Here is a 17,630-nt window from a genome sequence, read left to right as displayed (position 1 = left end):
AGCAAAGAATCATGCTGTGGGTGGTAAAGAAGAAAAGCATGAGAAGGTTTTTCTAAGTCCTATGAAACATATTTTGCTGGTAATAGAAATCTAGAAGCAAACTTGGCAATACTGTATAGTATTATCTCCAAATAGCACCATCACCTTAAAAATATAACACTCTTGATTGAAAATTGCCTCTTACTTGAAATTGCAAGTAATGTCTAAGGCTATTTTACAAAAAAGTAAAGCCAGTTTAATTCTGGGGCAAGTTGTAGCATTCTTCCAACCCTTCAACCCCAACAACATTCAAAAAATCTGAAGGCACATTACCCACGCCATGAAAATACAACAAAATCACATGGCATGGAGAAACAAAACATTACTGGAGTCCCTTTTCAATGTTTTTTTACCCTTAGAGGAAAAGAACTTCAGGTTTTGATAATTAATTAAATATTAAATTCAACCTTAAATCCATGGTGCATACCCTGAAAATCCATCAGTAGGAATAGCTAGAGGATGCAGGGAAACATCTTGAAGGTCCAGTAATGATTTGGAAAGCTAGTAACAAGCCGAGTAATTCTACTGCTGTTAGGGCTGCAACTACCTTTTGGTTAATTGTGTTGCAATTTTGCTTAAGCTGTTAGCACCTCTTGTTTTGGGCAGCCCAAAGGAAGCAATGAGCGGAGTGCTTATGGGTAGCCACAGAATGAAGCCCTCAGCATTTTAGCTTTGGAGAGCCTACGAGCACCTGTATCTGTGCTGTCCTGTGAGCACCCTTTGGGTGTGGGAGGGAGGCAAGTGTGCCATCGCACTAGTGTCCTGCACTGGGTCGGGTATGCTGCTGCCAACTTACAGGGTGGTGATTTCCTAACAATTTCAAAGCCCAGCAGCCTTTTCCTTTGAAAGAGGAAAAGGATAAATGCCTTTTGTAGAGAGAAAAAGGAGCCGTGCGTCATTGCTGCTTATGAGCAATGCTTGTGTTTAAGACTTGTGTGATTTGTGTATGGCCGGGCAGTTTGTTTGGACAAAGAGGCTCAAGGCAGAGTTCCTGAAATGCCGCTGTGGTCTCAGAAGTAATACAGATCTGTGATTTAAATGTCTGAAGTACATGTGTGAGATAACAAATGCAGGTTTCTCTCAGGTCGTTCTAAGCAATTGCTCTTCATTAAGCTCAAAGCAGCTGAAAACCTACCAAGCAGCAGGAACGATTAAACCTTAGGCCTTTATAACATCCCGCCCCCCCCCCCCCCCCCCCCCACACACACACACACCCTGTTAGGGTACTGGAACCAGGTCTTTTGCATAATGTTTGTAGAGAGTTTGTAAGTATGATCCTCTGTGAAATGCATCTGTCGAACATTTTAAACTACGCTGTGGCATGTGGACTGTCCATCGACTGTGCCACATGAATTTTCAGTACTTTGCTGGGTGAGGCAAGAGCTTCTGTGGGCTTTTGAGGGCATGCTGGCTTTTCACAGAGAACTCAGCTTGTTTTTCCTCTTACGTCCATAGAGTGAGTGGATTTCTTCGCAGGTTAGGCAGGGGGACAAACACAGTGGTGATCTTATCCGCCCCTTCTGCTTTTCTTTGGCTCCCTCAAATCACCCTGGCAACCCTGATCTTGTTTGTTTGTTTGTTTCTTGGACTCTCTGAAGGACAAGAGTTTCAAAGATTCCTGTGCTTTTGGAAACAAAAGTATACATGCAAGTGACAACTAATTTTATCATCTTTGAGCATAACAGGATATAAGCCTCCCTTGAAGGACTGCAAGTGCTCTCCAGCAATAGGCTTGAAGGTCTCAAAAAAAAAAGGCTGTCTGTAACTCACAGAATTTCAAAGCATTTAGGAACTCCTAAATGTTTATTTTGGGGGTCTAAAGCAACTTGACATGCACTAAAGCCACAGAATTTATGTGACTGTCCACAACTCTTAAACACTACAGTTAATGTTAATGGCTGCTGCCTTTGTCCATGGTTTGTCACAACCTTGCCTTTATGTAACTAGCTGTCTTGGAAGGAGCTTTGATATATCTTGAATAAAAAAGGTACTCTTTATTTATAAAACATATCTCTCCTACGTTTCCTCTGATTTCTGTCCCCCTCCCCGGGCTTTTAGTGGATATGTGAGCTCTCATTTGGTCAGGGTCACCTCAGAGATGAGATGTCCTTTAAATTTCAAGATATACTCCTAGTTTAATAACTGTAAATTAGAAAATGTTCTTGAGAAGGAAGACGCAGGACAAGAATGCAGCTGCATGCTTAGCTCTTCTGTGCTATCACTGAGTTCCTAATGGTGGCTGGGCCTCAGGAAAATAAAATTTGTTTTTCTGCATTAGCATATCTTAATCCAGAGTTAGGATAATCAAAATGCTGTAATGTTTTTCATTAGAAAGCAGGTTGTGGGTTCATACTAGCTGAATGGAATCTGGTTTGCTGAGAAAAGAAGATAAAGGAAATATATCTAAGAAAGAAAAGAAATACAGGGTTTGTGCTGTAATGTTGGGTCTGTTTTCTGGACCGTGAACACACAATGCAGTGTTAGACTTTGCTTTGTACATGTGAGGATGAGTGCTGCTGCCATTCTACCTTGTCCTCCCGGAGAGGAGAACTGTTTTGCAATGCTGCATCCTGTCGCCCTGGCATCTGTGTTCTCGGAGGCCTGTGCAGTAACTTCTGTCTCTACTGCAAAGTCAGGTTTTGACAGGTTTGATAAATGAAGAATCCCCACACATGTTTTTTTTTGCATAAGGAGAATATTAAGTCTTGTGATATAGACAAATTCCATTTTGTAACTAAATCACACTGCTTTAAATTCACATGTCTTTTCACGACTTCTTTTTTTCTTTTTTTTTTTTTTTTTTTTTTTTTTTACTGTGCTGGTCTGCACTGGTGCATTGTGTCCCGTTTAAATAATTGTCCCAGCCTCACTAAAGGTGAATGACTTGGGGATGACAGGAAGATGTCCCACCCATAGTTTTGAGATCCTCTTGCATGAAGATGACTATACAGATCTGATTTATTACAGTGCTTGATGCATAGGATAGCATAACAATTTGACCTTGCACTTCTATAACCTGCTAAGCACTACAAGAGCTCCTTAGTTAAAATGGTTCCTTTCTAATTTTAATTTACGCTGTGTTTGGGCAGCTGAGTGTTTAAGCAGCTGCTGTCAAGCTCTACATACCTTTGCCTCAGGCGTCAGAGTGACCTGTCCCAGTGACAAAACCATGGAGGGAGCCAGGGTGACTCCTGATTCCCGGTGCCCTTCTGTCATCACCTAGTTCATGTTCCTTCCTTCTGGTCTTCCCCAGAGCTGTCTTTTGTATATCAGTTAAGGAAGGTCAATTTCATGTTAGGTTTTTGGTGTTTTGTTTTGGTTTGTTTTTTTTTCCCCGCCCCCCGGTTGTCTGTCTTCCCCTGTGTCCTTCCAGCTTGGCTAGAAGGTCACTGACTGCCTGGCTTGGTCAGTATCTGCATCAGGACTCGATGATTTTGGTTTTGCAGAAATATCACTATCTTCTTTATCACATTTGTTGCATCCTGTTTTGGGGAGTAGAGATAAGACCTATCCCACATCTATTTACCAGCTAATTTCTGTACTTTTTTTTTTTTTTTTCCCCTAGCTCCTAGTTCTCCCTTTTCTTTCATCACTTTGAGCCCTGCCAGCTCCCTGGGTTCTCAAGAATCGGCTGCTACAAAGATGTGTGTGTTCTCCTCTGTAAAACCGGTCCTTGTTTTGTGTTGCTAGGCTACTCCCTTCCAGCTGCCACTGAAGAAATGCTCCGTGGTGGGAAACGGTGGGATCCTGAAAAGGAGCGGCTGCGGCAAACAAATAGATCAAGCAGATTTTGTCATGCGGTAAGACAGAAACCTCAATGACACATTGTCTCCCCTTCCCCCTGCTAAGTTGTGGACTTTTCAAAGCTATTCAGTTGTGATTAATCAACTATAATTTGTTGTTCCCCTCCTGCCCTTTGCAGGGTGCTTTACACAAGCAATTTGGGTAAAAGTGTGAGGAGAGGCAAAAAAGAGTTCTGACTGGCTTCTGCAAATGGGTGTAGTGTGGGGACAACCTGTGGGTGGATGGGTTAAGGTTGTGACAGATTGTGCCGTGTCACAGAGAGGTACTGAAGAGCTGCTTTTCTCTTTAGTTATGCAGTGTTAGGCAGGGTCTCATCCTGCACTGGGTTCTGTCCTCTGGAACTCTAAATGCTGTCATATGGAACCCACTGAATTCAAGATGAGTAGGTACTGATTTCTGAGGCAAGGCTTAAGAAATAGGTTGGAACAAGCTAAAATGTTCCTGTGTTTGTCTTCCCTGAAGGTTGATTTCTGGTTGACTGTCTGAGGAAAGGCTGAACCTCTTTCCTTGATTTGGGGTTCCTCGCATTTCCTTTCCCTCCAGTCTTTCTGAAGTTATAAGAACCTGTCAAGGGGGATGTTGAACCAGCTACTGCTTTCGTGATTGAATTTGACACTTTCTAGGTCTGCATTCTTTAAGGAAGAAAGGCAGAAATTAGTTCCTCCCTGTTAAACATGAAGAAGAAAAATATTCTGGGGGAGAAACTGGAGGAATGCTCCCAAGAGATGAGAAATTGAGTTTCTTTGGGTTTTGAGATGGATGCATAATGAACACCCACTTTAGCAAGAAGACTTTAGCAAGTCTCCTTATTAGATCCTGATGGCTTATTATGAAGCCATGCAAATTGCTGCAAACGAAACAATATTACTGTAATTTCTGGTTTGCACCTCGAAGACCAAAAATGCCTTCAACATTAAAGCAAAGAAATACAACAAACTAAAGGCAGAGGGAAACATATGCTTAGAGCATTCACAAAAGAGAAGATGTAAGGCACAGGGGGAGAGAGGCAGCGTGCTGATTGCCATTACTGCAAAACTCTTTAGGTGTTCCACAGACTAAATATAAGAAACTGCCGGGTATATACCATGGTAATATTATCTAGATGCAATGGGAAATTGAAATGCTGCAGGAGCAATCAGTTACAAAAACAATACAAACTTTTTTTTTAAAAAAAGATGCAGCAGTTGTAGCTTGATCAGAAAAATCCTTTTCTCTCCAGGGAGGGTAACGCAACCATTATCTGTACAGAACTTATTTTGAATTGGAAATAAGTGATAGGGAGAATCCTGTAAAAATCCCAGCAGCTGCCTGCAGGCTGCATTGTATTAGTGATGTGCAGTCATATTCATGGAAAATGTTTCAGTTCTTTTGGGTTAGAAACTAATACACCACTGGGAGAAAATATTTTTATAGCAGGCAGAAGACAGGATTCAGTTGATCTTTTCTAAATCTGATTTCTATAATCTGAGAGCTGAGAAAGAAAGAACACAATAGTGACTTGCATAACATCTTTCATTTTTTTTAAAGTAATTTCTGTAATGTCTTTCAAGTATATCCACAGTGTGAAACTTCATCCCAGGTTTTGCCTTTGTTCTTTTCTTCCATTCACATTTTTTTAAATTTAATTTACATGTATTTCCGTAAGCTCTATCATATGATTGCAGTCATCTTCTCTGATATCTTGTAATCACTAAGGTTAATTAATGAGTTTAAACTCCTCTCATTGCTGAGCATCTTCTACAAACACAGTTATACCAACACAGAGATTAAAAGAGCAGCAGTTCTCAGCCCCTAAGGCAACTGCAATGAAAAAGGTGCGTGGCATATGGTCTACATATTTAGGTACTGTGGTTATAATGGGCTTTTCTGATACCTGGCTGGTTTTCAAAGTTGTAATCCTTATTTCTAAGGAAAAAAAAAAAAAAATTCCCCCCTCCCTTCCTGCTAACATTTATTTCAAGAGACAAGTGTTGGGCACTAAACCCTAAGCAATGATTTTGTCTGGATTTGACAGAAGAGACACATTTTCTTGGCATTAGTTTTTGAAGACATATTTCTACATCTCATGATTCTCCCATTCCTCCAACCGCTTTCCATGGCTTTGCTGTGGTTTGTGTGTCTCCCAGAGAGAGGGTTTCTCTCTGCAAAATAGCAGGGGATTGTGGGGACTTCTTTCAGCAGTTTGCTGGTGAATTTATTCCAAAACTAGAAGCAACTTGTCACTATTTCAAGTTGACTTGTAGCTGTCCTGGTTTAGGGAGGCCAAGTTGTTTTCCTTTAATCACACTGTGCAGTGCCATCTAGCCATACCAGCCCAGGTGGAGCTGAGGAGGTTAAATATGGTGGCACTTTGAGGTTTGTAGACAAGTCCAGAGAAACGTGGCTTTCAGCTGCATTATGCAATTACTGTCTTGACGTTGGCCAAGGTGCCACAAAGGAACAAAAATGAATGTTTGCATTTGCACGTTAAATTCGTATTACTCCCTAGGGTTTAGTATATGTGCTTATATAACGTTCTAAAATAGGTAGATAGTCGTATAGCATCTACCAAGTGCATGTGTGTCAGGCAAGTTGCCTGGATTCTCTCCACCTGCGGGCCATGGACTGCTGTCTGAGCCAAACCCAGAAGAGCCATTTCTGCCTGGTGAGGCTTGAGGGATCCCTCTCGTTTTACCCTTGCAGCTCTTTCTACCTATTGAGTTGTAAGGTCCCAGATGTCGTAAAGGCGCACACAGACCACTGTGCTTGTTGATAATTTTTTTCCCCTAACTACAGGCTGGGTCTAAGTCATATTGATGTTCTATATATGAAGACTTTTCCAGTTAGGCTCATGTAAAGAATACTGGCCTGAAACACTGTCCTGGTACTTCCTTCTTTCCTGCACACTCACATACTTACTCCTTAGTACCCGGAGCAAGAGTAAGATAACTAAAAAGATGTTTCCTAGGATGAGTCTTTTGCTTCTTGGTGTGTTCCTCACCTGCACAACACTCGCCACTCTGCTGACCTGTTCAAGAAAATGATCTGAAAGGCCAAGAAGTTTTTGTTGACCAACTGATTTCTTGCAGAGTTTCTTCTGGATGCTCAGACCATTTGTTTGTATTTCATGCAGAACAAGGTAGGAATGAGACTTACTGATGAAAGGAATTAGATGTGTTTAAACACTACATCTGGGACATGTGAAAGAAATTTCATTGTTGAGATGTAAGATGATAAAAACTAGGGAGACATCTTCGTCTTTCATAGTGCTTTTAAATAAACTTCATCACACAATGGCATCTTAAAAACTTGCCCTGTGAGTTTGTGTTTATTCAAATCTGAGAGCATTAAACTGTAGTCTGCCAGGGGTCACCTAGGCCTGAGGCAAATCACCTATATGTCTTGCTTCACAAATATTTGTTTGACCTGCCATTGAAAACTGCTACTGAAAGCATTTCTACAACCTCTCCAAATAGTATTAGTCTCATTAATTTGCATCCTACCGAGTGCAGGTTCAGGAAGCAACCTATTGCTGTGTTTATTCATTTATCTGTTTATTTACTTACTTGATTTTGTTTCATGTAAACCTTTCTCGATTTTTTTTTTTTTTTTTTTTTTTTTTTTAAGCGTTATCATTCTTCATGTCTGGGAATTAAACTTCCTCTATGCTTCCAGTTTTTGGCTTTGTTTTTCTTCTCAATGATTTGTGTTTTCTGAAACCTCTTATTTTGATTCCTCTTTTCTGGCTTCTTTTTAAGTTGTTTAGCTTCTCTTAAATTGTGGTAGACCAAGCTAAAAGCTGTTTCCTAACTGACATCTCAATACATTGTGCGCATCTTAACAAGTAGAGTCATGAAAAGGAGAAAATGTCCCTGGAAATTTTATTTTTCTCAGTGAATGTGATTGAATTCATCTGTGTTCCCTACAGGTGGGACTTCACTGTCTTTCTCCTTAGCATTTCCTGATGGCATGAATTTAAGAATATGGTTTTGAGAGCTGGTATTTGCATGCAAATGCATGCAGATATAACATTACTGTGTTTTTTTCCTAGGGAATGTGGGATGTTTTGCATTAAGAAAAATTGCAGAGAGTATACCATGTGCACACAAGTGCCCTCACTGGGCACTAACATTGCACAAAACTGTAACACATGGAGGTGCAGCCGGGAATTTGCACATGCTTGCTGCACTGCACTGCACTGACACAAGTGCCTGGATCCCTTCTCCAAACACTGCAGAGGTCAATGAAAATGCCAGCAGAGGCAGTGACTGCTGTGGAATAAAGGACATCCCTTGTGACAAGGCTGGTTTTCCCAGCACGGCGGAAGCATATGGCAACGTGTAATGCAACAACAGCCTGACAGTTTCTGCAGTAGCCCCTGGAAACTGCAATAAAAAACGGAACCATAGCTCGCTTCCCCAGCTCCTGCCTCTCACCAGTGCAGGAAATGGGCCTCTGAATTATTAACATTAAAAAAATCAGATAAGCAACTCGTTGTTGGCCTCAAGGGTTTCATGACTGATGTCAGCTGCCTGGAGGATGCCTGCAGAAGTGGAGTGCTACAGAGAGTTTAATACAGAAGACGGTGAGAAAAATGACATAGCCCTTCACAGGTGTGACGCACAGCAAAGGAAGCCATGTCTCTCTGGTAATGAGACGAGAAGTCATGAACATAAAAAACTCTCTGTGCCTCTGCCTGCCCTCTTCCAGTGCTGGGGCCTCGTCCTCTCTGGAGGGTGGTTGTCTGCAGAGCTTAAAGCAACCAGGGGCTGCTGGACCCCTTCTTTAGGGTTGGTGTTTGCTCAGCACACGCTCTAGGTGGGAGCAGGAAGAGCAGGAGCTGTCACTCCAGCGTGCTCCTCGTCTTTCCTTACCTCGTGTGCTCTGTCTCCATGCCGTGCTTTTCCAGCACGCTGCAGAAAACCACTGAAACCAGCATGTGCAAATGGGGATGTCTTCATTCCATGGTTGAACTTAAAAATTGGAGGGCAAATTTGGTTATGGTAGAGCCCAAACTTTTTTTTTAACTTCCTTAGTTTTTAAAAAAAAAGCCCAATAAAACCCCCAAACCCCAAAACATAAAAAAAATAAAAGCCTTTTTCTGAAAAAATTCCAAATTCTACTTCTCTCTGAGAATCGTGGTATCATTTTTGCCTTTTAAGCATTAAAAATATTGTTCATATCTTTGATTTTAAATGTTGGACAAATTTGAAATGAAAAATGTTTTGAAACCAGTTTTTGATGTAATCTCTATATATTTAGTAGATTTCTCCTGACTGCAATTTTTGGAGCAGTGCATAGGCTTGGATACTGTTTGAATGTATTTAAATCTTTATCTACAGCACCTTCCTCCTTCTTCTAGGTGTTGACTATGGAGCGTTTAGGGCTGTTAGTTGTTTGGAAGTTTCTCTCTACTTCCATTTTCTGGAGTTTTGGCTTTCCAAAGTAAATTTTCTCAGTCACTTTCTCTTTATTACGTTATCACCTGGCCTACCAGAACAAGTCTGTGAGCAGAACTGAGATGCACATATTTAAATAGTCACTTAAAATTTTTTCTCTGTGTTTTCTTGGTATGTTCTGTGTGCTGAAGATACCCTGCAATGTATTATTAAAAAAACCAGTTGCCCATTGTTTGCAAGATGTGGAATGCTTGTAATACCAGAGTGGTAACACTCTGGAGCCTGATGCTGGTAAACAAGACAGAACAGAGTGAAAAACAGAACTTCAAAAGAGTTTGGAAAAAGAAGTATTTGCTATAGATAAAAACAGCCTCTTCCACAGCCTCTCAGCCTGTTGGAATAGCTAGTCCTCTGTCTGTTTTTGCTTAGCAGTTAAAGTTATCCCTGCAAAAGGTTTTATTTCTACATTTCCCCACAATGTGGAACAAAAATGTCCTATTGCGATTATAGATGCAGTACAGGGGAACTTCTGTAGCTTGGTCTAGTATTTATACAGCACTTTTACATTTTTGGACAGCTTGCTTTTTTTTTTTTTTTTTAAATCCAAACAACCAACCAAACAACAGCCCACCTGAAAACGTGCAAATTAGAAAAGACTGAGGTTGAAGCCTGTCAGTCCTGAATGTCATTTAAAATCTTGACTGTCTTCCTGTGCACAGGTGCAACCTTCCTCCTCTGTCCAGTGAATACAGCAAGGACGTTGGATTGAAAACCCAGCTGGTGACTGCCAATCCCAGTATCATTCAGAAAAGGTAGAGAGCACATTGTTCCTTCTCTGGTCGGGGGAAACAAAAAGAAAAATGCTTCTTCTGTGCTGTAAATGTTGGTGCATTGGTGTTACGTTCTTAACAGCTCTCTGATCCTGGAAAAGGATCTGGAAAAGATGATATAGGCAATGTTTTGGTGTTGGGTGAAATGATTCAAGACTAAACCCCTGGTGCTTTCACTGTAAGCAGGGAAACTAAGGGAGGCTGGCTATTACAGAGTTATTTCGTCTACCAGACTCTCCTCAGTGCTTCCAGCTCCCTCCCTTGACTGTGTGCTGGGCACAGGCCAGAGGTGCTTTGGCTGCTCCCAAGCCAGGCACGTACCGATGGGTGGCCCCGCCACTCTGCTGGTCAGGCCAGCTGGCTGCTGCATCCCACAGTTAATGAAGATGCTAATTTGAGTTTCTCTTTGCTGATAACCTCTGGGTCCTTACTGTCATTGTATTAGTTGTTTGATATTGACTTACAGGTACGAATGTGGTCAGGATGGAACTGATTGGCAGGTTGTGGTCATACAAGCCTCGCTTTCTGAGGAAACTGGGACAACTTTTGGTTGTTTATTAGAGTTGGTTGAAATTTTACAAATGTCAGTAGCTGATGAGAGAGGGGAAGAGGGAGCAAAAAAAGTCAAAGCCATCTCTTTGATTTTTGCCTTGCTGAATTTTAAGTTATGTTATGTTATGTGTTATGTTATTTGTTTATCGCCTGGAATGAGGTAGGCTGTTCTTGGGCAGAACGAGGTCTGGTAGAAACCTGCCATGTTCACTGGAAAACACAGGAGAAAAGGCATAAACCAAGATGATGAACAGGAAATGATTAGGCATAAAGAAATGTATAATGTGGGTACTGGGAGGTGAAGGACTGCGAAAGGAAGCAAAACAAGGAAATAAAATGAATAATAGAAAGCCAGGTGTTTTAGGAAGAAGAAAGGCACAGACTTGGAAATGGGTGTTTGATGGTATTTAAATGTAATATTTTTCCTCTCTATCAGTAATTGAAGGGTTCTCTAGTTTTGTGTGTGGAAAAGATGACAGTCTTTGACAAAGTAGAAAAGAGAGGGCGAGCAAGAGGGAAATGGAGTAGTAATCAGCTTCAAGAGCTGATTCCAGGCAGAGTGTCTGAACAGCAGAAGGCACAGAAATGCTTGTGGGATCAGATCAAAGCAAACCAAGCAGAACTGGCAGAGGATGGCACCAGGTGCCTGGTGAGAAGAGGGGACTGCTCAGGGCAGCGGACCTGAATATGGGGATTCTGAAAATCTTGTGGGATGTAGATAGCTGATGAAATTGATCTAAGAAGTGGGATGAAATGGCCAGAGCATCCCATCAAGGAAAGATCAGTTTGGCCATGGCATTTTGGAAACAGGAAGCTTACGAAGGATTTTACAGTTATCAAGGGAGAGGATTATTAAACTGATGGATATTTATTTTGCACCCTGCCCTCCATTAAGGCCTAGAGTGGAAATCTCACTGCACTTAGTGGTTTTGAACAGAAAAGGAAAAGGAAAAAGAGTTTTAGTGATGCTATAGGGAGACTGTGGAGCTACACTAGAGAGGCTGCGGAGTTATCCAGCAAGAGGGAAGGGAAGGAGCGAGCAGATGGTTGAAGAAGCAGATGGAAAGAGTGAGATGCTACTTTGTGAGAGCGGGATATCACAAGGAGGAGTGGAGGGGGAGGGATATGAAAAAAGAGAAAGGGAAGAAGGAATAGATGGGGAACAGGAAACAGGATTGTGTTCAATGTCAGTTTTCAAAGTGAGCGGATAAAAAACTGGGATGCAAGACCTTTGATGAGAAAGTACTGTGGGATACATATGCATGTGTATTGATTAGGTGGAGATATACAACCAGTAACTGAGAATGACACAGAGAACAAATTCATAGCACTGAAAATTGGCAGAAACCTCTGAGGCTTGGAGGTTTTGAGAGGTCTGATGCATTGCTTCCTTTGCCTGGTCAGGAAGAGACTTTTTAAATTTTTTTCAAATAACGTTTTACTGGTGTTTCCTGTATGCTGTCCAAACTCATAATTTTACCTCCTGTGTGTTGTTAGAGTTGGAAAAAAGGTTAAATCTTGAAAGTTAAAATAGAAAAAAAGACTGCTACTCTGTCAACATAGATATTGATTATATGGAAATAAGATTTTTAAGGAATTAAGGCTGCTTGTAAGTCCAGACTTTCATGAAATTCAAGGACATTCAGATTGGTGACTGATATGTATCTGTTTCTAAGATATAAGTTAACCAGCTTCACATAATGGGATTATTCATTATCATTCTTCTCCTGACCTCTTGTCGGTACTTTAAGTAGGTTGATATTGATGAGGCTTGACATCTCAATTATCTCTCAAGTATTTTATGGCAGATCTAGTGAATTGGTCCTGCAACACCATTCATGGCTTCTAAAAGATTTATCCTTATCAGATAATTTATGATAGGGCAAAGTTTTCATACCAGGGACATTGGAGGCAATTTTCTGTGTTATTGTAAAACTAGAATTATTGCTTTAAGAAAACTAAATTGTTGGCACTAATTATTGCAGAGTAATATCTGAGCTACCACTGACAGGCTGAGGGAGTTGGGGTTGTTCAGCCTGGAGACAAGAAGGCTCTGGGGAGACCTTATAGTGGCCTTCCAGTACCTAAAGGGGGCCTACAAGAAAGCTGGAGAAGGACTTTTTATGAAGACATGTCATGATAGGACATGGGGGAAGGGCTTTAAACTGAAAGAAGGTGGATTTAGATTAGGTATTAGAAAAAAAGTCTTTACTGTGGCGGTGGTGAGGCACTGGAACAGGTTGCCCAGAGAAGTTGTAGATGCTTCGTCCCTGGAAGTGTTCAAGGCCAGATTGGATGGAGCTTTTGCGCAACCCGGTCTAGTGAAAGGTGTCCTGGCCGTGGCAGAGGGGGGTTGGAACTAGGTGATCTTTAAGGTCACTTCCAGCCCAAACCATTCTATGACTTACAGCCTTAGGATGGGAGAGTCCAGATTTTAATCTGGGAGTACGCTGACTTTAGAGATACCTTCTAAATGTTGCCTTTTGCAAAACTTATTGATCAAGTTCCTGCTCTGTTCTCAGCAGGAGATGTGACTGTGCAGGCAGCACAGTTTACACTTGTAAAATGTCATGCTCAGTTCTCATTTGGGTTTGAAAAATGATGAGAAATTTCCTACCCTAACTTTGCTTCATATGAAACAGTAGTACTGACAATAGAAGTATTATGATAGACATTGCCCTGGCTGACTGAGGGGACACATGATGACTGCCCCAGTTTCTTTTTTTTTTTTTTGTGTGTGTGTCTGAAATATTTCATGGGCCTCCCCATTCACTTAATATTGGAACTCATAGTCCTTTGAGTCTGTGTAAAACTCCTATTTCCACTTTGTATTCAAAACATACTTCTCTGTCAAACCCTGGTTTGAGGCCGCAATTGGGATTGAAATGTTGCTACTCCTGGGGCCACTGCAACCTCTCCCACCCTCTGCCCCCCAGTACTGTTGAGGAACTGCAGAAAGGTTGGTATCTTTGATATTTCCAGTTCATTCCCCTACCACCCTAGACAGCTTGGCCTTATCTATAGGGAACCACTTTGTAGGCAGAAGATTATTCTATATTTGTCCTGGCTTTTACTTTCTTTCCATGAGTAGCTGCTGCAAATCCCTGCTAGAAAAGCAGCAGTGCAGTAGTGAGACCTGCGATGTGCCCACAGCCATTATTAGACTGGGAAAAATCAAGGTTACGTAATTTACGCTGATTGTTTCTATATTCTGAACGCTTGTCTACAGCTGTGGAGAGGGACTAGCCGGTGGATCATGTGTGAACATAAAAATGCTTAAATAGGTAGTGATGACTTTCCAACAATGGTGTAAGATTTTTGATGAAGAAAGGCAAAGAGTTACTAATTGGGATGTGGTTATCGTGTTTCTGAAGTCACTGGCTCTGGGCTGTTTAAGAGAAGCAAATTCTAGCAATTTCTTACCATCTTCAACAAAGATTGCAAATGTTATATAATACTACTCTTCTGCCTAAACTTTTAATGAATTCTGCAAACAAATGCTGTTTACAGCAATCCTTCTTTCTAGGCGTCGTGTCTGCTTACTCTGTCTAACCCATGCACATATATATCACCATTAATGTGGATATAATAGTCGAAATAGGTGGTTTCCAGGGATTCAGTAAGTTTCAGATTGACTGATGTTTCTTGGCGAGTATATTATCCATGAGCTGTGTGAGTGTTTCTGACTTGTGTAGAAATCATCTCAGAGTATGGCACGACAACTATGGTAGCATTCTTTATACGCCGTAATTCAGCATTAGTATAACTGACAGAAGCTGTGGAGGTATACAACCTTCCAACACTGTCTTTGAGATGTAAGCCAATAACTGGTTGAATTGTGTGAAGCTTTCCCCCCTCCTCCTCGCAGGGTGCTCTATTTTCCCAGCACTGACGGTGCTGGAAGGAAGGCGTGATGCTCTCTGGGGAGAGCAGGCAGCTGTGCGGCTGCTCTCGGCTTGAGGAGCAGATAGCAAAGGGGGACTCGGGGTCACAACCCCTGCTGTATGATGAGTAATTAGATCTGCTCCTTGCCTTGGAGAAACCCCTCCCTGCCTCTGCCTCGCCTCTGAAGGGAGAGCTCAGACTCCTCTTCTACCTGAGCCCTCCATGCTGCAAAGCATGTCAGCCGGGGCAGAGCGGGGACTGATGCTGCTGGTCTAGCGGGAGAGGAGAGCCCTTCTGCTGAAGCAAAGAGCCAAGGTGCCCTTCCCCACCTCCGACTCTCCTCTGTGCCTGCTGCAGCACCATGCAAGTCCCTGAGCATGGGAGCTCTGTGCATGCAGAGGCTGCCGAGCTGGCCTCCAGGGCAGAGCTGGGCTGCCCTGCTTGGTATCTTTCCCCCTCTCCACCAAAGTCCGCTTGGATGAGGACCAGGTCATTCCTGTATGTGTTTAGGGCTTTGGAGGTTACCATAATTTGATTTATTGTGAAATATCTGTGCTGTCAGAGGCAGGGTTAGAGGGGAGGTGATGTGTGTTCCTGCTACTGCAGGAACTACTCGAGCATGATGTGTTGCTTTGAACACAGCATTGGGTGAAGGGTTAGTTGAGGTGGTATCAATCTTCATTCTTGGGAGTGTGGATTTTTAAAGCCTTCATAGTGGAGCGTCTCAACAGTTGTATAATAATGCCAATGGAAACAGTCTGACTGAAACTTGGATAACCCGATTTAGGATCAGCCATTGCACTTTGTGGCTCAGAATGAACTTCCATCACTGAATGTGAACAGGTTTTTTTTCAGTAAATTAATTCACTTACTTGATCTCTGTGATGTTTGACAAGATTTTGCTGCATCCAGTTTCCTGCACTTAAGCAAAATGAAGGAATGAGACTAAAGGCTAACAAACGCAATGATTCTGCCTCTGAGCTTTGAAATGTCAGTTAAATATCGCTGTTGTTTATTAGGTTCCCACAAAATTTGAGTGGGATTACATTTGCTTTCCAGTTCTCCCTGCATCTTAGAGCCAGCTAATAATCTTTCCTGGATTCAGTCCTGAAAACATCTTTGAATCCAATTGACTTAAGCCGTTAAGAATAAAAGCATGGAACTGAGGCAATTATTTAATTTGATAAAAGCTTCCTTGATCTTTGATTAAACAAATGTACAATATAAAGCCTGTTGCTGACACTCATGAAAATGGTACATGAGAATTCCTCTTGACTCTGTCTCCATGTAAAAACTGTATATTCTGTATTCTCTTCCTAGGTAGTTACATTTTAATTTGGTAATTGTAAAAGATCAGGAGAAAAAAAAAAACCCACCCAAAACCTCCTACACATAAAATAAGTTATTGAAGGAAAATCCCTCTTGTTGATCCTGTCCTTTCTTTAGGAGTCAGGTGATGGGAAGATCTTTCCCTGTAAAGTCTTTTAATCACTAGATTTTAAATATTTCACATTGAGGTTTTTCTGTCATTCCTGGTCTTGGAATATGTCTTAGATTATTAAATTGAGAAGTACTCCAAAGTTATAAGTCTCATTGTTTTCATTCACACTGCAAAACTGCCCTTTTGTGTTCTTCTGCAAGAGTCTGTGAACATCTATGCGAACAGCAATGGGATAAATTTTCTGGGAAACGCTTCTTTAGAGGTAAGACTACAGTAAGCCCTTCTGTATATGGAGGTTGCTTGGGTGTCCCATTTGTTGGTAATAATTTTTTTTCTCTCCTCTAAAACAAAGTTCCTTTAAAAGCTTTAAATTTGTTAACAACTGAAGCCTTAGTTTCTCTCTATGAGGAACACCTATTTTTGCCCTCATTTGAACAGAAAAGGAAGCGAAAGTGCAGTGATGGAGGGGACTTCCCAGTGTTACCACCAGGCCAAAGACAGAGCCAGGAAAACAAATCCAGAATTTCTGATTGGCTTTTGTGATTTATTAGCTGACGAGCAGAAATATGTAGAGTTGTAACGAAGCCATGCTGTGATTAGGACAGCTTGATGGTATTATAGCCATGCTTTGACCCCTTTTAAATCAATGGTTTTTACTCTCTTACCTGCCTCCTCTCTCCTTAATTTCCAGTGTAGACAGGATAATAATCTATTTTAAAGTCAGAAAAGTATATAAAATATTAAAACATATTTAATATATTTTGTATTTTCCTTTCCTTTTTACAGATGAGATTTAGATTATTTTTCCCTTGAAAAGTTGCAGAGTCTGGCTGCAAAGACATACTTCTCAGTGATCTAGAATTCCTAACCTATGTAGGGAGACTTATGTGGAAGAGTCTTCTGCAGTCAAATCGAACGTTCCCAAATAATTTAATTCATTTGAATTAAATACCATATGTACAGCTCCAATTTTAAAGTCAGCTTTCGAAATCATAGCAGTAGATCAGTCACACTAAAAAGCATCTATCTTCCCACTACAGATGGAGAGCCAATACCAGCTAGAGTGGCACTGCAAGCACATTAGTGCTAGAATTCAAAGGTATGATGAAAATTTTAACTAAATGGAATGCTACCCAGAAAGAGCAAATGTAAAGTCCTCCATGTGGGGAGGAATATGAAAAAGAATGGGGGAGTTTATTGGCTCTTTGGTGGCATTTCTGCTGAAAAGAAGCATGTGGTGTTAGGTCAGTGACTGAGCACAAATAGGCAATGTCCTACTACTAAGATAACAGCAGATGCTGTGTTGGGTTATCTAAATAAGTGTAATGCATGAAGAGATATATTTAAGCTCAGCTATGGCCTCAGCTGGGGTATTCTACTCTGTTTTGCCACCATGTATTCAAAAAAGTCCCAGATTCCAAAAATGGAATGTTAACTGCAAAGTGCAGCAAAAAGCAGGAAGAAAGACATCTGTGAAGCTTAAGCCCCGAGGAAAGGACTGCTGGATCTAGAGGTGTCTCAAAATGTACCGGTGGCTTCAAAGAGAAATGTCAGTTGCTGCTGATGAGATGAGAAACAGTGGGCTGAAATTTCGGGTTAGGAAAATGAGAACTGAGAGAAGGGAGAAGGAAACACCAAGGAGAGCTGTAACAGTTTCCGGGGGGTACAGTTAACTATGGTGTGGAGTGAGTATGATACCTC

At 41.4% G+C, this 17,630-nt stretch overlaps 1 protein-coding gene across 2 annotated transcripts in view; it reads left to right on the top strand.

Annotated features, from left to right (window-relative positions):
- Positions 1-17,630, top strand: part of ST8SIA1 (ST8 alpha-N-acetyl-neuraminide alpha-2,8-sialyltransferase 1) — a 141,437-nt gene that overhangs the window by 65,021 nt on the left and 58,786 nt on the right. For both annotated transcript variants that reach the window (XM_055712930.1, XM_055712931.1), the window contains exons 3-4: positions 3,730-3,839; positions 9,941-10,033. In XM_055712930.1, the coding sequence (XP_055568905.1) occupies positions 3,730-3,839; positions 9,941-10,033 (203 nt within the window). The remainder of the gene's footprint in view (positions 1-3,729; positions 3,840-9,940; positions 10,034-17,630) is intronic.

This window comes from Falco cherrug, chromosome 5, assembly GCF_023634085.1.
Source record: "Falco cherrug isolate bFalChe1 chromosome 5, bFalChe1.pri, whole genome shotgun sequence".
Lineage (NCBI taxonomy): Eukaryota > Metazoa > Chordata > Aves > Falconiformes > Falconidae > Falco > Falco cherrug.
This window is presented reverse-complemented; position numbering and strand designations above follow the sequence as displayed.